Source organism: Marmota flaviventris, chromosome 6, assembly GCF_047511675.1.
Source record: "Marmota flaviventris isolate mMarFla1 chromosome 6, mMarFla1.hap1, whole genome shotgun sequence".
NCBI lineage: Eukaryota > Metazoa > Chordata > Mammalia > Rodentia > Sciuridae > Marmota > Marmota flaviventris.
In genome coordinates, this window is record NC_092503.1 from 93,869,047 (window position 1) to 93,887,313 (window position 18,267).

Genomic DNA, 18,267 nt, shown 5'->3' on the forward strand with positions numbered 1-18,267 from the left:
TTGCTTTTATGAATTTATCAGTTTAATTTCAATTTGTTATATTCCATCAAAATATGTATACTATCAGCATGAGAATATGAATTTCTAGATTTCCTTAAGACCCATGTTATAAAATTCAGTTCCCATAATGTCCCATTGTTTTCTATATTTCAAAATGGTTTGCTTTTTTGTGTTTTATCTCAGAAAATAACATAAATTAGAATATATATTAAGTTAAAAAAAATTCATAGCAATTATCAGTGTCAGAACTATATTAAGTACTGACTACTAACATAAGTAAAGTTAATTATTAAGTTTTAAATCCTAAAAAGGAAGATGATCAGAAAAACAATTAAGTACTGTGTAGTATAAATACAACAAAATATTATTAGGAATTGCAAAGTATGCATATATCTATAGTCTTCTCCAATAAAGACTCTACAGAAAATATCAAAACATAGAACATTCACATGCTATATATTCATGTGGGAAGCCATCCTGACAAGTGACTGGGCAGCTCCCGTTAAGGGTCTGAGGCATTCTGGCTGTGTCGGAACTTTCCCGGCCCTTTCCTGATGAGAGAACCCGTCCGTGTGGGGGTGTGACTGACCACTGACCCCGGGGGCCCAATCACTGACCCTGACCTTGGAGTGCAGTCCCCCCTCAACCTTCATTGGATGGAATTATCCCCTGAATTTCTTGTTCCCCAATAAAAGGCTACTCCCTGGCGTGTTCACTCTCTCTCTCTCCTGCTAGCCCTGAGTAATCCTTGCTGCCCTGCTGGGCGGTTAGAGGTTGGAGCCAGAGAGGGGAGCCTTCTCGGACCTGGCAATAGAAATAAGGTAACTGAGTCTGTGTGTTTTATTTCGATCTCTTCTAGCTAACTTTATGCCAAGAACCTCATTAATGAAACCATTGCGCAGGCCGCATGGTGGATATTCACATATATCAGTATTTAAAATAGTAAACGTTTCCTTAAGCAGATATGCATTTTGAGAAATTTCTGTAGGATTTTAAAATATATGACTTTCATTTCAGGTAGTGTGGCAACCAGAAAAATATTCAGTTACAAGACTTATAGAGAAAAAGGTGGGTTTTTTAAATAAAATATAGACTTATAGAGAAAAAGGGTTTTTTATTAGTTAACATGACATACAATGATCCTGACATTTCATACATTTGAATCAAATGGGGTATAATTTCTCATTTTTCTGAGTGTACATGTTGCAGAATCAACATTGGTCATACAGTCACCTATATACATACAGCAATAATAATAATGTCTATTTTATTCTGCTGCCCCTCCTATCACCCCTTCCCCTCCCCTCCCCTCCCATCACATCTCTCTACCCAATCTAATGTGACACACTTCTTTTTTTCTCCTCACAGCATCATACATGTATTTTGTATAACGATGAGGATCTCCTTCTATCTTCTATGCAATTCCCCTTCTCCCTCCTTTTCCCTCCCACCTCTGGTCCCTATTTAATGGTAATCTTCTTCTCATGCTCTTCCTCCCTATCCCATTTTGAGTCAGCCCCTTATATCAGAGAAGACATTCAGCATTTGTTTTTTTAGGGGTTGGCTAGCTTCACTTAGAATAATCTGCTCTAATGCCATCCATTTCCCTGAAAATGCCATGATCTTGTTATTTTTTTAGTGCTGAGCAATATTCCATTGTGTATAAATGCCACATTTTTTAATCCATTCATTGAAGGGCATCTAGGTTGGTTCCATAGTCTAGCTATTGTGAATTGTACTGCTATAAACATTGATGTGGCTGTGTCCCTGTAGTATGCTGTTTTTAGGTCTTTGGGGTATAGTCCAAGAAGGGGAATAGCTGAGTCAAATGGTGGTTCCATTCCCAGTTTTCCAAGGAATCTTCATACTGCTTTCCAAATTGGCTGCACCAATTTGCAGTCCCACCAGCAATGTATGAGTGTACCTTTTTCCCCACATCCTCGCCAGCACTTGTTGTTTGTCTTCATAATGGCTGCCAATCTTATTAGAGTGAGATGGTATCTTAGAGTAGTTTTAATTTGTAATTCTCTGATTACTAGAGATGGTGAGCATTTTTTCATGTATTTGTTGATTGATTGTATATCCTCTTATGAGAAGTGTCTGTTCAGGTCCTTGGCCCATTTGTTGATTGTGTTATTTTCTCACTACAAAGAAATGATACATTCATTTTTGAAGTGGTATGATAATTAGCCTGATTTGATCATTCCACAATGTAAACAGGTGGTGAAATATCACAATTATTTATACTATTATTGATAAATTTATACAACTATTGTCAGTTAAAATTAAAATCAAACCAAAGAAAGAAAACAAATCCAATTATGTCAATAATAAAATTTTTTTTATTGGAAAAAAAGTTTTAAATAACTTGAATGATGTAAAGAAAATAAACAAAATCTTTACAGCCAAAAAAAGGAAAGAAAGAAAAAAGAAAGAAGGAAGATAGAAAAGGAAAGGGAAAAGAGAGAAGAAAAAATAGGAAAGAAAAGATCAGTTTCAGGACTGTACCTCACCATTAAGTACGAGGAGGAAAAAAATTCCCAATTGTTTATAAGAACAAACTGGCCCAAATCTAGATTGATTATATCTTTAAAAATATTAAAGAAATCTAGGCATGGGGTGTACATCTGTAATCTCAGTGACATAGGAGACAGGAGAATTCCATGTTCACAACCCTCAGCAACTGAGCAAGATCCTGCCTCACTCCTTGGCATATACCCAGAGGACTTAAAATCAGCACACTACAGTAACACAGCCCCATTAATGTTTATAGCAGCTCAATTCACAATAGTTAAGCTATGGAACCAACTTAGGTGCCTTTCAACAGATTAATGGATAAAGAAAATGTGGTATATATATACAATGGAATATTACTCAGCCAAGAAGAATGGAATTATGGCATTTGCCAAGAAACTAGAGACTACCATGCTAAGTGAAATAAATCAATCCCAAAAAATCAAAGGACAAATATCCTCTCCATTATGTGTATACATACAATAAGGGAGGCAGAGGAGAACAGAAGTTTACTGAATTAGACAAAGCAGAAGGAAGGAAAGGGAGAGAGTATGGAAATAGGAAAGACAGTAGAATGAATAGGACATAGTTTTCCCATGTTTTTATATGAATACACGACTGGGGAACTCCAAATATGTATAATATGTCAAAATACTTTCTCTTGCCACGTGTATCTAAAAAAAACAAATTTTAAAAAATTAAGAATGGGCTGGGGATGTAGCTCAGTGATAAAGTTCTCTTGGGATAAATCCCCAGTTTATGAAAAAAAAAAGAAACTGAAAGAGAAAATATTTTATAATATTTCCAGGTTGAAATTTTTCTCATGAGGTGAACCAAGGAAAATAAATACTCTTTAAAGAAATGTCATACACTAGTCTTAAATTTTTTTCCACAGATAAAATTTCAAAGAATTTGAGTACACAGTGAAAAATGGCAAAACACTTGGGAAATTAAAAACAAAAAACACAAACGAAAAAAAAGTAAGATAAGCGTAAGCAGAAAGGAGGAAGAAGTGGCTTAGATATACAAAGACCAGATACTTCTTTTATCAGAGAGAGAATAAAACTTTTTTGCTTGGTTATTTAAAGAAATAAAAAGAGAAAATGAAATATATGTAAGAGAAAATATACACAAAAACTGAGTAGAATTTTAAAAGATCGACAAATAAATATTCAAAACATAAAAACATGTAAGTTATATTTTTAAAGAGTCAAGTTAAACAACTAGACAAAGCTGCAGAGAGAATTAATGAACAAGCTAGTTTATCTGAAACTTCTATGAACATAGAGGAGAGAGAAAGAAACCAGTAGAATTGCAAAGAAGCTCATAAAAAGGATAAAATGATGAAATTTAATTTCATGTAATAAGTAGCACACAGAAAAAAAATTATAGGGTGAATATGAGAGAATTAACATTTTCCCAAAATAGTTGAAAAACATAAATACTCCAATTTAAAAAGCCCTTTGAAATAAATCTAACTTAGATGAATAAAAATAATTTTATATCTTAACACAGAATAGTGAAAATCCATTAAGACAAAATAAAAAGAAGAAAAGAAAAGAAAAAGAGAAATACAAAGGGAACTTGTCAAAAATGTCCAGATAACAAAGATAAGTTTCCTAGGAAGGAAGAATAATTGAAGTCAACAAATAAATTTTCAACAGGAACAATGACAGAAAAAAACATCAAAGACATTACAAACTGCACAGAAAGAGCAAGAAATATCCACTGAAATGATATAATAATGTATCAATCTCTATGATATATAATTGTCTTCTCTAAATTGAGAAGTAAAAGCAGACAACTGACTTGAAGATGTGAGGAAAGTACATATTCCTGCAATCCAAAATAACTAAACTGACAAAATGAATGACAGGTAATACATCAAAAATTAAAATAGAAGTTGAAGCAACAGTGGGGTTATCCATTCTTGTAATTCTCACTCATCAGATATGTAACTATTTAAACCAAGATAGCATTTAGTTTTGGTAAAAACTGGGGAAATTCATTCTCAAAAACTATTTGGAGAGTTTCATGTTATATAAACTTTCATGGAATATCTATTAAAATACAAATTGGACACTTATGTAACATAAGGAATTTCACCTCTATTTATTGCACAAATTTAATATATTCCTAAAGCATTTATGCAATGATATTCACTGTAATATTTATGATTTTAAAAGTTGAAACAAACTAAATGTTTATCAATAGAGAAATGATTCAAAACATTGTGATTCATCTCACTAAGAAAGTCTTTCATTAAAATTTTTAAGTTTTACATATATATGACAATAATAGATCCCCAAGATATTTTGTAACTGAAAGTGAAGCCAAAAACATGCAAGCAGGGTTTTTTGTTTGTTTGTTTTAGTTTTATTTAATAGCAATATTTTTAGTGTGATATCCATGGCAAGAGTTGGCTGTATAGGCCAACTTATTTTTTCACCTTCCTAAGACATAGCTACAAGACTTTCCAAGTTCCCAATAGGTGGTGGACTTGACCACATGTCTAAGTTCTCATCAATGAAATGAGAGGGAATAAATTTTATTACAATCCCTTCTACCCCTAACTTTTTCATAATGCCTAGTATTTAGGTATTTGGGTGTGACACTGAAGGATACCTCAGAAACCATATGCTGGGGGTGACAATTCCTATATCCTGAGATGCTTGAATGCCATCAAATGACAAGGGAGCAGAACTCCACCCACCCTATGACCTATACTGACTGAACTTGACATGGACAGAAAATAAACATCTGTGTTGTTAAGGCCCTGAGGTTTAAAAGATTGCATTACTCATTTTTTTTTTTTTAGTACCAGGGATTGAACTCAGGGGCACACAACCCCTGAGCCACATCCCTAGCGTTATTTTGTATTTTATTTAGAGAAGGGTATCACTGAGTTGCTTAGCACCTCACTTTTGCTGAGGCTGGCTTTGAACCCAAGATCCTCCTGCCTGAGCCTCCTTCTGAGATTACAAGCATGCACCATTGCACCCAGCATCACTTTTAACTGACACAATTTGATATTAAAAACTGGTAAAGAATAAAAACAAAATTACATGCTTTTATATCTAGATATTATTTGTACAAATAGAAGACTGAGTTCTTACCTCTTGAGATATTTAATTTGGAAGAAAATACCAATAAGGATACTAGCTCTAGATACTTCTATAACATTTGAGGCATTTTTTGTATTATTTCATTAATTTGGCATATGTATAATGTTGACACATTAATTATGTCTAGGGAAAATCCAAAATAAATGTAGAGATAGTGACTATAAATTGTGTCTTTAAAAAAAAAAAAAGGCAGGGGAGTGATTTCAAGGTTAAAGTGTTTCCCGGGAATGCTAGTATATGAAAGTTACAAAGCATGAAATTTTAAAAATATTACACTAAAATGTGGTTAGAACATATTTTATATACCACATTCTCTATTGATAAACATTTAGTTTGTTTCAACTTTTAAAATCATAAATATTACAGTGAATATCATTGCATTATATATATATAGAGAGAGGCACTGGAGGTCAATAAAAGTGAAAAGTAAGATGGAACCAAATCAGAAACTACTGTAAGCTTTGCTTTGGAATAATTTTGGACATGGAAATAATAGAAGAAGAAAGTATGATATGTAATGAGAATAACAGATTAGCAGAGTTGGGAACTGATGTTGGAGATGAGAAAAAGGAAATTTGAACATATAAATGATGAAAAGTTGAGGCTGTTTTACTAGTTCATGAGAAGAGGGGGATGGGTATAGAATTTAAGATAAGGAAAGAAGAGGGGAAAAACTCCAGAGTTTCTTCTACTTCCCGATTTGGTGTACAAGCATGAAATATTAATCTCATTCTCAGCTAGGTTTGGCCTCTGGCATCAAAATTCAGAGAGGTTGAATGTTCTCTCTGATCAAGAACTAAGAAAGCTGGTACAAGGAGGGGAGATAAGAATCTATCAAAAGAGACTACTTTTCCACGGATAACCCCTTAAATTCTAAGTCCCAGTGGCCTAAGACACATTGGGACCTGGGATGCCTAACAGGGATGTGTTGAACATTGACTATGTGAGAATTCTTGGGGTCTAATGCTGTGGTCTATTACATATAAATATGTTATAGCTAAAGAATAGAAGACTGTGAGAATAAGAAATGCATTCTAGTGGGAAAAATTAGTAAAATGTGAAAAGAAGATCTATTAAATTCACACTATCTTGTTTGAGTGAATTTAGTAAAAATGTTAAATACTCCTGAATTAGTTATTAGGTTATAATTATTATCCTATTATATAACACTATGTTCTCAAAAAGAGAAGGACTGGGATGCATCTCAGTGAAGAGTATGTGTCTTTAGCATGAGTAAGACACTGGGTTCAATACCCAGCACTCAAAAAACATGAATCAAAATAAGAGGAGTAATACCTGGAATCATGTTTGTTTAGATTGATTTTCCCATATATAATTTGTTGTTTTGATATTTAATTATTCTTTTGGTTGACAAATGAGAATTTTACATGTATACCAGTAATTTTACATATTTCTTCTTTTAATATAAAAATGTCAGTTGAATATATTTTAAATAGCAAATCTGTTGTTTTGCTCCCAGATAAAATTCACAATGATTAATGATTTTCAAAGTGATTTGATCAAACTAAAACAATATAAAATGTTAGAGCTGAGAATGGTAATTTAAACTTTCGAAGCTATTTTCAATATGTCTAACTATCTTTGGGCTATTCTGATGTTTTTAGAATTTTGAAAGTTAAAGCAGAAATTGAATTTTTTTCTGGATTTATTAATGTTAGCAACCATCACTAGGACAATATTGGGTGTTATGAGATATCATGTGTGAAAATTGAGGGCCTGACCACTGAGAAACACTACAGAAATAGTGTAGGAGATTAAAAACTAAAGTTATAGTGTTAGATGTAGATATACATAAAGGTGTGTTAAACACAAGTTAAGTGTATATGTTTATAGGTATGAAAATTGATCACATATAAGTAGAGAAACAGATAACTTAGGAAGATGGATAAGCAGCCACATTCTTTGGTGGGTACCACTCTTAATGGGAGTTCTTCATAGCAGCTCCTTTGCCATTACTCCAGGAAAATGTAACAGACCCTAGTTAGGCCAATTCAGAAAATCATTTTTAATTTGGGGGAGCATTATTCTTCCTACCACATGTATAAATGAATAAACATGATTTGAAAAAAGAGCAAGTAATTACTTTTTGGTAACTTCTGAAAATTTAAACTTAATAATACAATTGTTCATTTGGATTATCATAAATATGGTAAAATGTCTCACTACATGAATTGTAGCAACTATTTTGAGGGAAATTTGGTAAATTCCGTAAAAGTATAAATGCACATACCACTTCTGAGAATTTATGATGTCATGGCTAAAAGGTAGAAGAAAGGCAGAAATTTTGATCAAAGGAACTCTTCTGTTGCTAATAATTTTATAATAACAATAATAAGCCATCAAGTATGTGGAAAGGATGTGGAGAAGCCTGCATTCATATTTGCTGGTAAAAATGTAAAATGGTGAAGCCTTTTTGTAAAATAAATTTGCTGTGGCTGAAAATTTTAAACATAAAATATATGATCCAACAATTATATTTCTAAATATATCCCAAATAAAAACATACACCCAGACAAAAATTTGAATATTAATGTACATAATAATGTTGCTTACAATCACTAAAAGGTAAATAAAGTTCTAATATATACATCATTATGAAAACACTAGTCAAAGTAAAAAGCCAGCATGAAGATTACATATTAGATGATTACATTGATATGAAATGTTAAATATAGGCAAATCTATAGGATAGAAAGTCAATTTAAGGTGCCTAGGGCTGGGCTGAGGGTATGTGGTGAGGAGTGAATGCTAAAGGAAATGGGAGCAGGGAGGTGTTTTAAAAAATTTTCTCTTTATATGCTACTTTGCATGAGGTACAAGTTTTTTATTTTATTTATTTTACCACTTTCTAAAATCTAACAATTTTTCAGACTTCTATTCTTACGTATTCAGAGCCCTAAGATCAAGAATTTTCTACTTGAGTTTCTTCATTTCTATTTAATATCACATCGTCATTCCAAAAATTCTCTTATATCTCTATTGTGAAGCAGAGTTCCCAGAATTCACACATCTGAATGAGCCCGCTAATCTTTTTCAGAATTTGAAGGCAGACAAGTATCTACCTAAAAGTGACAAAGTCAGTTGCCAATCAGCAGAATCCCTAGGCTAAAGAAAAGCAAAGCAACTTTTTAGCCCAGTGGTGTTCTACATCTTGGCAAATCAGCGATTCTGTAGAATCCCCTGGAAGGACAGACCTGGGATGAAGACAATGAGTATGCGTCCTTCTTTCTGGTTCCAATTAGATCTCTACAACATGATTGGAAATCTATCCGATCTACATGTTTTTCCTGAATGATCAGGCTTGGTTTTGAACGAAATAAGCATGATATTCAGAAATGAAATCATTAAGAAAAAGTTCTTGAGAGGTTATATCTTTAATGGGTGGTACATTTCTACATCCTTGTACAAAGTTATCCAGAAGCAATCAAAGTTTTCATACTGATCATTTTGGACACAGAATAAATCAAAAACTTATATAAGGAAGGAAAAGAACTCCAATTTTAATAATATTATGTCTTTAAAAAATAATTTTGAAACTTTCAAACCTTGATCTCTTTCAAAGTTCTCATACTTTCATATAATTTCTAGAATAGAAAAGATTTGTAACTTTAATATTAATTATATTATTATGGCCAAACCTCAATATTAACTTGATATTTTTAAGCTATTTACCTTTATGTAAAAATAAGTAAAAATGTGGCCATCAGAATAAATCTTTCTTTTTAAATATATAACAGATCAAATTAATTTTATTTTCATTTTAAATTCTAATGTAGGTTAATTCATGGCATAATTTATAACTCATGAAAACTGCTGAAAATCAAGAACTAGCCATAATGATATAACAGATATGCAATCTAATCTTTATAACATAGAATGTATCTGATTAGTGCTGCTTTCAAAATTTGATTTATGATGCTGATATTTTAATTGATGGATCAATTGATAGTAATTATTTTGTGTAATCAGTTAACAACTAAAATGTGCAACATATTGATTCTTTCAGGTGAGACACAGGCTCCCTGAGCAGCCACAGTATGAGAGGGAAGTAGTGACATTTAATTCAGTTTAATTTATTCCTCAGAGGTGATTGACTGCAGTTCATGAATTCCATGGCAAGTGTTAGACTAAATGGTGAAATCACTCAGAAACACTAAAACTAGAAATTAAATTAGAACACGGAGTACTCAGCAATAAATCTCAGGTAATTCATATTAGCATTGCCATTACACTTGAGGAAAGTTACCTTAGAGGGACTACCTATATTGTGAGTATAAATAGGAGAAATTATGCTAAGCCTGCAAGAGAAAAAAAAAAACAGACAAAGTTAAATGTGAAGAGTTTATATTATTTATAAAACTAAAAAGTCATATCATAGAGTTATGAAATTAATCCTAGGATTATAAAATTATTTTTACTAGCTATCTTTCTAATTAGTAGTGTGGTATATTGAGTGTTTACCAAAAAAAAGGTTCAAATCCATGTATAAAATATTTCCCAGAAAACCTGCTAGGGAGTCAAGCATTGTTGTTTAGGGATAAAATGAAAGAAAGAGTAGAGGTGATTCATCCATCCATCCTCCATGAAGATTGCAATCTAGAGGTAAAAGAAGAGAATCAGGCTCAAACAGTCATAAAAATAAACATATTGTTACAAATCTGGGATGAACTCTGGAAAGAACAATTTCAGGCTATAAAAGGATTGTAAAAATAAAGAACTAATCTTTACATTAATATTATATCAGCAAAACCTTTTTATAAATTATTATCTATTTCATTTTCATCTCTTTTATGCTAATAAGTTGACATTAGTGCACTTGGTAGATACAAAAAAAGTATGTATTTTAAATCTCTGATGTCAGTCCGTGCATCTTTTTTTAAAAGAAATATGTTTTTAGTCATTGATGGACCTTTATTTAATTTATTTATTTGTATGTGGTGCTGAGAATTGAACCCAGAGCCTCACACGTGCCAGGTAAACACTCTATCACTGAGCCACAATCTCAGCCTCAGTTAGTGCATCTTAAAATTAATCTCCTTTGCTAAGGTTTTATCTTTAAGACAATGTACAAAGTAAATATTTACTCAGAAAAGTTGTTGAGTATTTTTATTGCAGTAAGATTTTTATGTTAAAAAGATAATTCTCTCATGATTATATTAAGTGAAAATTCCAGAATCACTGTTTCCCAAAGAGTATATAGCATGCTAAAGACAATAATTCAAACGTTTAAAAAATATTTACTATGATTACATATAGCCTAATAGGAAAGTCTGATATAAAATAATTACATGAGCACATGGCAAATGTGCTCTACACCATCGCTAGCAAAAAAAGTCATTTGCTAGACCACCGCTTGGACTTTACAGCTGGGAGAATCATCAGCTTTATCTTGACTGGCTAAGGGCAACTGAGAAGACTATAGGAAATAATTCAGGTGTGGACGTAGCACTTAGGCGAAATCTAAGATGAAAGGAACAATCATGCACATAGAATGGTTTGAACCAGTTTCCCCAGTGAGGGAAGTATAGAGTCCTTAGAGAATATACTCACATTTGGTGTGAGAGAATTTAAAGCTTTTATTAGGTATCATTCTATGGTGAACTGGAAGAGCAAAGAGGAATTAGATTGCCTAGGGACTTTGAATGTAAAGGTAAGGAATTTCAATGTAGTTCAGAGGGAAATTTTCATTGTTTGTTATTTATTTAGAAAGAAAAAAAAAATAAACTGGTAGTAATATTTATGAAAAAAATAGGGAATCCTCTGGGCATTTCTAAGGTATCAATTGGATAACTTCTAGAAATAAATACAAGTCCCCTTGAGAAATGCAATCAACCTAGAAATAACTCAAGTTCAAACAATTTTAACATCAAAATGCAAAATGGCCTCACTTTTGATCTTAGGCTCATAAGATTTGAAATAGTTGAAGAGGGACTGTGTTAGGCAAAAAGTTTAATCTTTTCTATAAGAGAATGTGCTTGTAGGCTTACAAAGGCCTACACCAAGTTTCTTACTACTTTAGAGACAATTATTTACCTTCTCAGAACCAGTACACAACAAGACCTTAGTAAATCACTCAAGGTTACACTCTGTGACTCAGATGTTTTCAACACATAAAATGACCATCTTATTTGCCTTCAGTAAACCTTGGATCAACGTGTGTGCACCTGCACGCGTGTATTCCCTCTTATTTTAAACCAAATTTCCTATTATCTCTGTGTAGGTTCCAAGAGCTTTTATTTACATTATTTTTTTTCTTTTTGTCTGTCTCTAAATCACAGATCTCAAGATCTGTCTCCAATGGCCTCCGTTGTTCCTTCTGTTATGATGCAAGTGACCAATTCCAGATGTTCTTCCCTCAGCCTCTCTCCAGCTGCGCCACCTGTCTGCCAGGAAAATGAGTGCCACAATGGAGGCACTTGCCACCCCCTCTTCCTGTCAAGCACTGTCATTTCCTTCCAGTGTGACTGTCCACTACATTTTACAGGCCGTTTCTGTGAAAAAGGTAATCACTTACACTTCTATATTCCTTTTGCAAACGTCTTAAGCCAGTAGAAGAGAATTGAAACACTTTGGAAGTCTACAGCTGGATACTAGCATAAGCAAGAAACATCTATAGTTTTATTTTAAAATGAATTCTCATAGAATACTTCCAGTTTAATACTTCAGAAGCAAACCTAAGCTTTTGTTTTGTTTTGTTTACATTAAGAATGCCTTCAATACACATTTTCAATTTCCACATAAAATAGGAGTTAAAATTCAGATATGGTGTTAGGTTATTTATGTTGTTACTTCTAAAATAATGTTGACTCCTTCCTTTGTTGCCATGGACATAATCAAGTTCCAATACTATTTACATTGCTTAATTGTTAATTAAATCACTGAGTTTTTGTATTTCATAAACAGATCCCCATCTTTAAAATATTTTGGTGTTAAAAAAGAGCACATTATTTTTTGGTGCGTAAGATTATAGTCTCAGTATTAGTGGAGCTATTTATGAATTTTTTTTAAAAATCCCTATTGTCAACAGCTAATAGACTCCTAAGAGGTTTTCAGTTAATTAGATCAATGTTGGGCAAGTGAAATCGGAAACGCCTTGGGCACAGTACAAATGTATTAGGTCATTGTGTGCTACTCGGACCTGCACTGATAGCTGAAAAGTGTCACTGTTGTCTATGTGAAGTTAATTAGTAGTTCTAAATTAGGGAGGTGGGAATGAGGATTATTACTAGATTATGACTTACATCACAGAGAGTTTCATTATTTATCCAAGATTATATTGAATAATTCCCTTTTAAATGCTAAAATGGGGGATGATGCTCTGAAGCTTATTCAAAGGTACCTATTTATGTTATCCAACTCCTCTTCCCAAGAGACCTTCGTCATGTGGAGGAATGTTTTAATATTTAGAGAAGTAAGCAAACAAATATAACAAAAAGCATAGAAATACAAAGTTTATTGTTGTGTTCATTTTAAAACATCATATAAATATTCTTAAAGTCTTTAACTGTAAAATATTTTTGAAGACACATTACACTGTGGCTTGACATTTGGGTGAACATTTCATGTTCTGAAAAATATCACAAGGTATGTCTTTTCTATAATTGAGACCAACTATGTTACATTCTATGAGTACAAGTAAAGGGAAAAAATATGAGTTGTAAAACTCTTTTAGCAACACAATTAGCCATTTGAAATACCTAGAGGACGTTTTCTTTAATTTTGCACTAAATAAAATCTTCTAATTTTCCTTCAAATATGCTTTCATATTTTAATGTCTGATTGTGCATTTACCTCCTCACAAGTATTAGACACAGAGTAACCTTCAAAGTGATTATTTCTTCCTACCCTAATATCGGTGATTCTTCATCCTTTAACTCCTCATTTAGTAGTTTTGACTCTTCTGAAAACAACCCACACTTTCCTCAAGAAGAACAGAAACTCAGGATTATCTAGAGTTAAACCTAAGGCTTGACTCAGGTTTAATTGTATTTGGTTTTTTGGGTAGCAGAATGTAGAAAACTGACCTCAGAAAAAGAATTGGAATTCTGCCCTATATTCATTCTTGGAATTTTTTTTCTATTTTATTAATCACTTTTTACCTTGTATATTTTAACTGTTTTTCCTGTTAAATTATAATATTTTAAGAACTACTATTGGGCGATACTGTTTTGCTAAACACCAGTATTCTACATAATAATCAGAATCTATGGCCAATATTTTATTAATAATTATTACTGGTTTAAAAGTGCATTTCTAAAACACACTTTAATTTGGTAACACACAAGGCACTTAATACGCAAAACAAAATTCATACATCAATATTATTTTTAGCCTATGAGTTATCATAGCTTATTGTCTGTAATTTTGCTATTTTTGCCTCTTTTTCTGGGGACCTGCTTCCATCTAACAATATAACAGTATAATGTGATGTGCATTTTCAAAATTAGAAATTATTTTTTTCTAAAATGAAAAATAGTATTTATTTTAATCATTTACTACTTACATTTGAAGAAAGTACCTGTCTTCTTTCAGTCATAAATAATACCAAGAGTAGGTTTGTGATTGTAACCTAAGGCCTAAAATAAAATTTGTAATAGTATGCTCCTTAGAATCCAGACTCACGTGTTAATATTTGAAAAAGGCCCAAAATTCAGGAATCTGGCAACATGAATGACTATTTATAGAATGATCCATCTTGCCCAGATGCCACAAATTTTAAGTGCAGATTTCAATAAACAATATTATATGCCAGATTCAAAGTGTGTCAACTGCCTGGTGAAAACTTAACTTTAGATAAAATCCTTAAATCTTCCGTATTCATCTTTATTTATTTATATTTATTCTATTTGTAGATAGAAATTTTCTTAGAAATTTTCTGACTATTTAATGATTATAATCTACAAATTAATTGAAATTTGCAGATAGATAACCATTAAAATAATTTCTTGAATACAAATTTTATTGACTATAATATACATCTAAAATATACTAGCTTCCTCCTTAGCCATGGTTTCACTTTTTTCAGTTATATGTGGCCAAACTGTGGTCAGAAAATATCATAGAAAAATTTCTATAAGTAACCAATGCATAAATTTTAGATTGAAATCTTGTGTTCGTGCTCTATTCTGCCCAGAATGAATGAGTCGTTCCTTTATCTATGTATCCGTTCTTTATACTTTACCTACCCCAGTACTCACCTAGTGATCATCTAGGTTATCCAATCAGCTACTGTTTGTATCATAGTGCTTATGTTCATGTAACTCTTATTTTACTTAATAGTAACACCAAATTGTGATGTTGATGATTTGGACGTGCCAAAGAGATGCCATAGAGTACTTTCTTTAAGTGAAAGTAGAATAACATTTTGAGGGAATAGAGGGGTCACATTCAAATAAGTTTTATTACAGTATATTGTTTTAATTGTTCTATTTTTTTAATTATTGTTAATCTCTTATTATGCCTTGTTTATAAATGAAAACTATATTTAATTATAAATTAAAGTTAAATTATATCATCATAAAGTAGATTTAGCAGTACTTGAATTTCAAGGGCTGGGATGTAGCTCAGTGATGGATATTACTTACAAGTGAGTTTGTATAGGGAAAAGTACAATAGCTATAAGAGGGCAGTACCATCTGAGGTTTCAGCCTTCTGAGGTTTCAAGATCCATTCAGGTATCTTGGAATGTATGTATCCTTGAAGATTATGGGGGTGGGAAGCTGCTGTATATGACCTTCTGCTTCAGGAGTAAAATTTGCAAATAACTGACTTAACCAAACACTGCTCTGAGTGCTTTATACATTTCACTTAACCTCAGAGAAACCTGGCTGAAGTAGGCTTTCTAAATTACCTCCATTTACAAATGAGAATTCTAGAATAAAGCCTAGAGTTGCTATATCACTCACTCAAGGTCACAAGGCTTGTACATAATAGAAATAGGATTAGAAATAATCTTGGCTGACTGCAGAGTTCACGTTCAACAACAATGTATATTGCTGCACTAGTTAGAAAATCAACTCTAATGTGAAGGCATAATATAGAAATGTTAAATTGTTGCACTTTTTCATCTGGTATAAAAGTGTGTCTATATGTATTTAATTTCAGAAAGAAAAAGTTTTATTTCAAATATAAAATTTCTAAAATGAGAAAATAGAAATTAGTATTGATCTAATACCTTGTTAATAAAGAAGGTATTATCATGATCCATCTAAAATTAAACTGAAAACACATTAGGTGACCCAAAAGGAACTGTATCTTAGTTAGACTGAAATGTAGAAAGCAGACTTAAGGGCTTGAATTTCAAGTACTTGAATTTCAAGGGCTGGGGCTACAGATCAGTCAAGGCACTTGCCTAGCACTGAAAGGTCCTGAATTCAATCCCCAAACTGCACGAAAAAGAAAAAAAAAAGCACTCAAATTTCAGAAAATCTAGACACAACTGATTAAAGAACACGACTTTCTGGGGGGAAAAATGCAATTGCACAGATATCTAGATGTAAAAATGTGTTGGAAATTGATTTTTTTCTTCACAAGGCTTGCTCCTTTTTGCTTCCAGTTAATATTCTTAGCCTGTGAGAGAATGTTAAAGTATTTTATTTTAACAACTTTGATGTTTCACAGCAAAATGGAGGTGTAAATTAAAGTATAGGACTTAACTAAAATGGCACCAGATTCAGAAACGCAAAGAGGATTTGTGGGGGGAGGGAGGGTGCAGGACTCAGTAATGGGTCACCCAGACACATATTTCCTATTTACTTAGCACTACATCATATATTCTGCTTTATCAAATTCTCCATTATCCAATCACCTAATAACACTGACTTATAGAATTAATTTGACTAAATATGTTCCTTTTTTCCCCTGAACATATGCTGTCTTAATTCATATTAGCTAAAGCTTGTTGCCTACTTTATCATAATGATCCTGCATCTCACCAGGGGAAACATAAGAGCATATATTCTTCCTTTGTTTTATATAGCTGCATGCAGGCAGATGGCTGTCTCCTACTGTAAAGTTCAGAGTGACAGATTTAGAATATCAGTGCCTTGTGCTGGGGGAAAGCTTATGCCTCTGACTATTAATTATAAGATTAACATTTTTTAAACAGCCCCTTACTTTTTAGTGTTCTATAAAACAGTTTTATAAATAGTACAATAAAGGAGTATTTAAATGCCATACATTAAAAGCAAGAAATCTTTCATTTTATTTGATATCCTGTCTCTGTATATTCCATATATGTTTAAAGGTTAACTGTACTGAGTAAATTGCAAACCTAGAAATAAAAATGAGAGGTTTAACTAGGTGTTTTGTCTTGTTAAAATAAAAGAGACAGCTTTGATGTCTTTTTTTTACCATAACTAGAATATATTTAAGAGGCATATTAGAGTAGATTGAATTTATTTATTAACTCTCAATCAGGTGGCTGAATATCAGGCATTCCAGAGCCAACAAAGGGGAGAAACAGAACATTAGTGAGGCTCCTGTAACAGCAATCTATCTTTTCTCCTTAGAACTGATGGTCTATATCATCAGAAAAGGACCAAGGAATAAGTGTCTGCCTTTCCAAACACAATACTCATGGCTGAAATTCTGTCTATAAAATCATAAAGTAATGTTACATATTCATTAATAAGTGACAACTACTGAAATATTAAAATGATAAATTGAAAATGAACTGGGATTTAAAATGAACTGGGCCTCTTGATTACTTATTATCAGAGTCAGAGGATTTCATTTCTAAAGGAAGGGGCAAGATGGGGACTTCCATTTTACACTATTCTTCTTCAGCAACAGAAAATGCACTGTCTACTAGGAAGTATTGTTACAGGTGGTTTAAAAAAAAAAAAAAAGCCCCAGCCCCCACCCTCCTGGTGCCTATAACAATCATACAAGTCTCAGTGGGCTAAAATCAAAATTTGATTCAGCAGGACTGTGTTCCACCCTCCAGATTCTGGAAGAGAATCTGTTGCTTGCCTTGTCCAGTTTCTAAAGACTATCCATATTCCTTAGCTTGGGACCCTTTATCCACCTTCAGAGAAAGCAATATCAGGTCTAATCTTTCTCCTACTACATCATTCAGATAAAATCTTCTACCTCCCTTTTCCACATTTGAACACTTTTGAGATAATACAGAGCCCATGGAGATAATGCAGAATAGTCTCATTCTTAAAGTCAGCTGATCAACAATCTTAATTCCATCTGCCACCTCAATTTCCCTTTGCCATATGTAAAGTAACATATGCATAGATTCCAAGAACTAGGGTGTGATATCTTGGGGAAAGGGATTATGCTGCTTACCACAGGACCTCTGGTTATCTCTCAGGGGTTTTACATGATCCTACAAGAAAGTAAATTTATTGATTATCTGGTGCTCATAGAATTGATGGCAGTAATTGAAATTGGCTAAGCCAATGATAGAACAAAATTCTTTACTTACTTACATTGAATTTATAATTAGGAAAAATGTTTAATTGGGAATATGATGTTGTAAATGGTACTGAAAAGGATGAGTTGAAGAAATTAGAGTGAATAAATAAATGAAAAAGAAGAGAATTGTAATTTGTTTTGCAAGAAAGGTACATGTGAGATCAGTGGAGAAAGAAAACTG

The 18,267-nt window shown here is 32.5% G+C and overlaps 1 protein-coding gene across 1 annotated transcript in view; it reads left to right on the top strand.

Moving 5' to 3' along the window:
• Eys (eyes shut homolog) overlaps nucleotides 1-18,267 on the top strand; it is a 1,581,889-nt gene that overhangs the window by 1,097,025 nt on the left and 466,597 nt on the right. Inside the window, 1 exon segment of the mRNA XM_071613805.1 lies at nucleotides 11,939-12,162. Within this exon segment, the coding sequence (XP_071469906.1) occupies nucleotides 11,939-12,162 (224 nt within the window).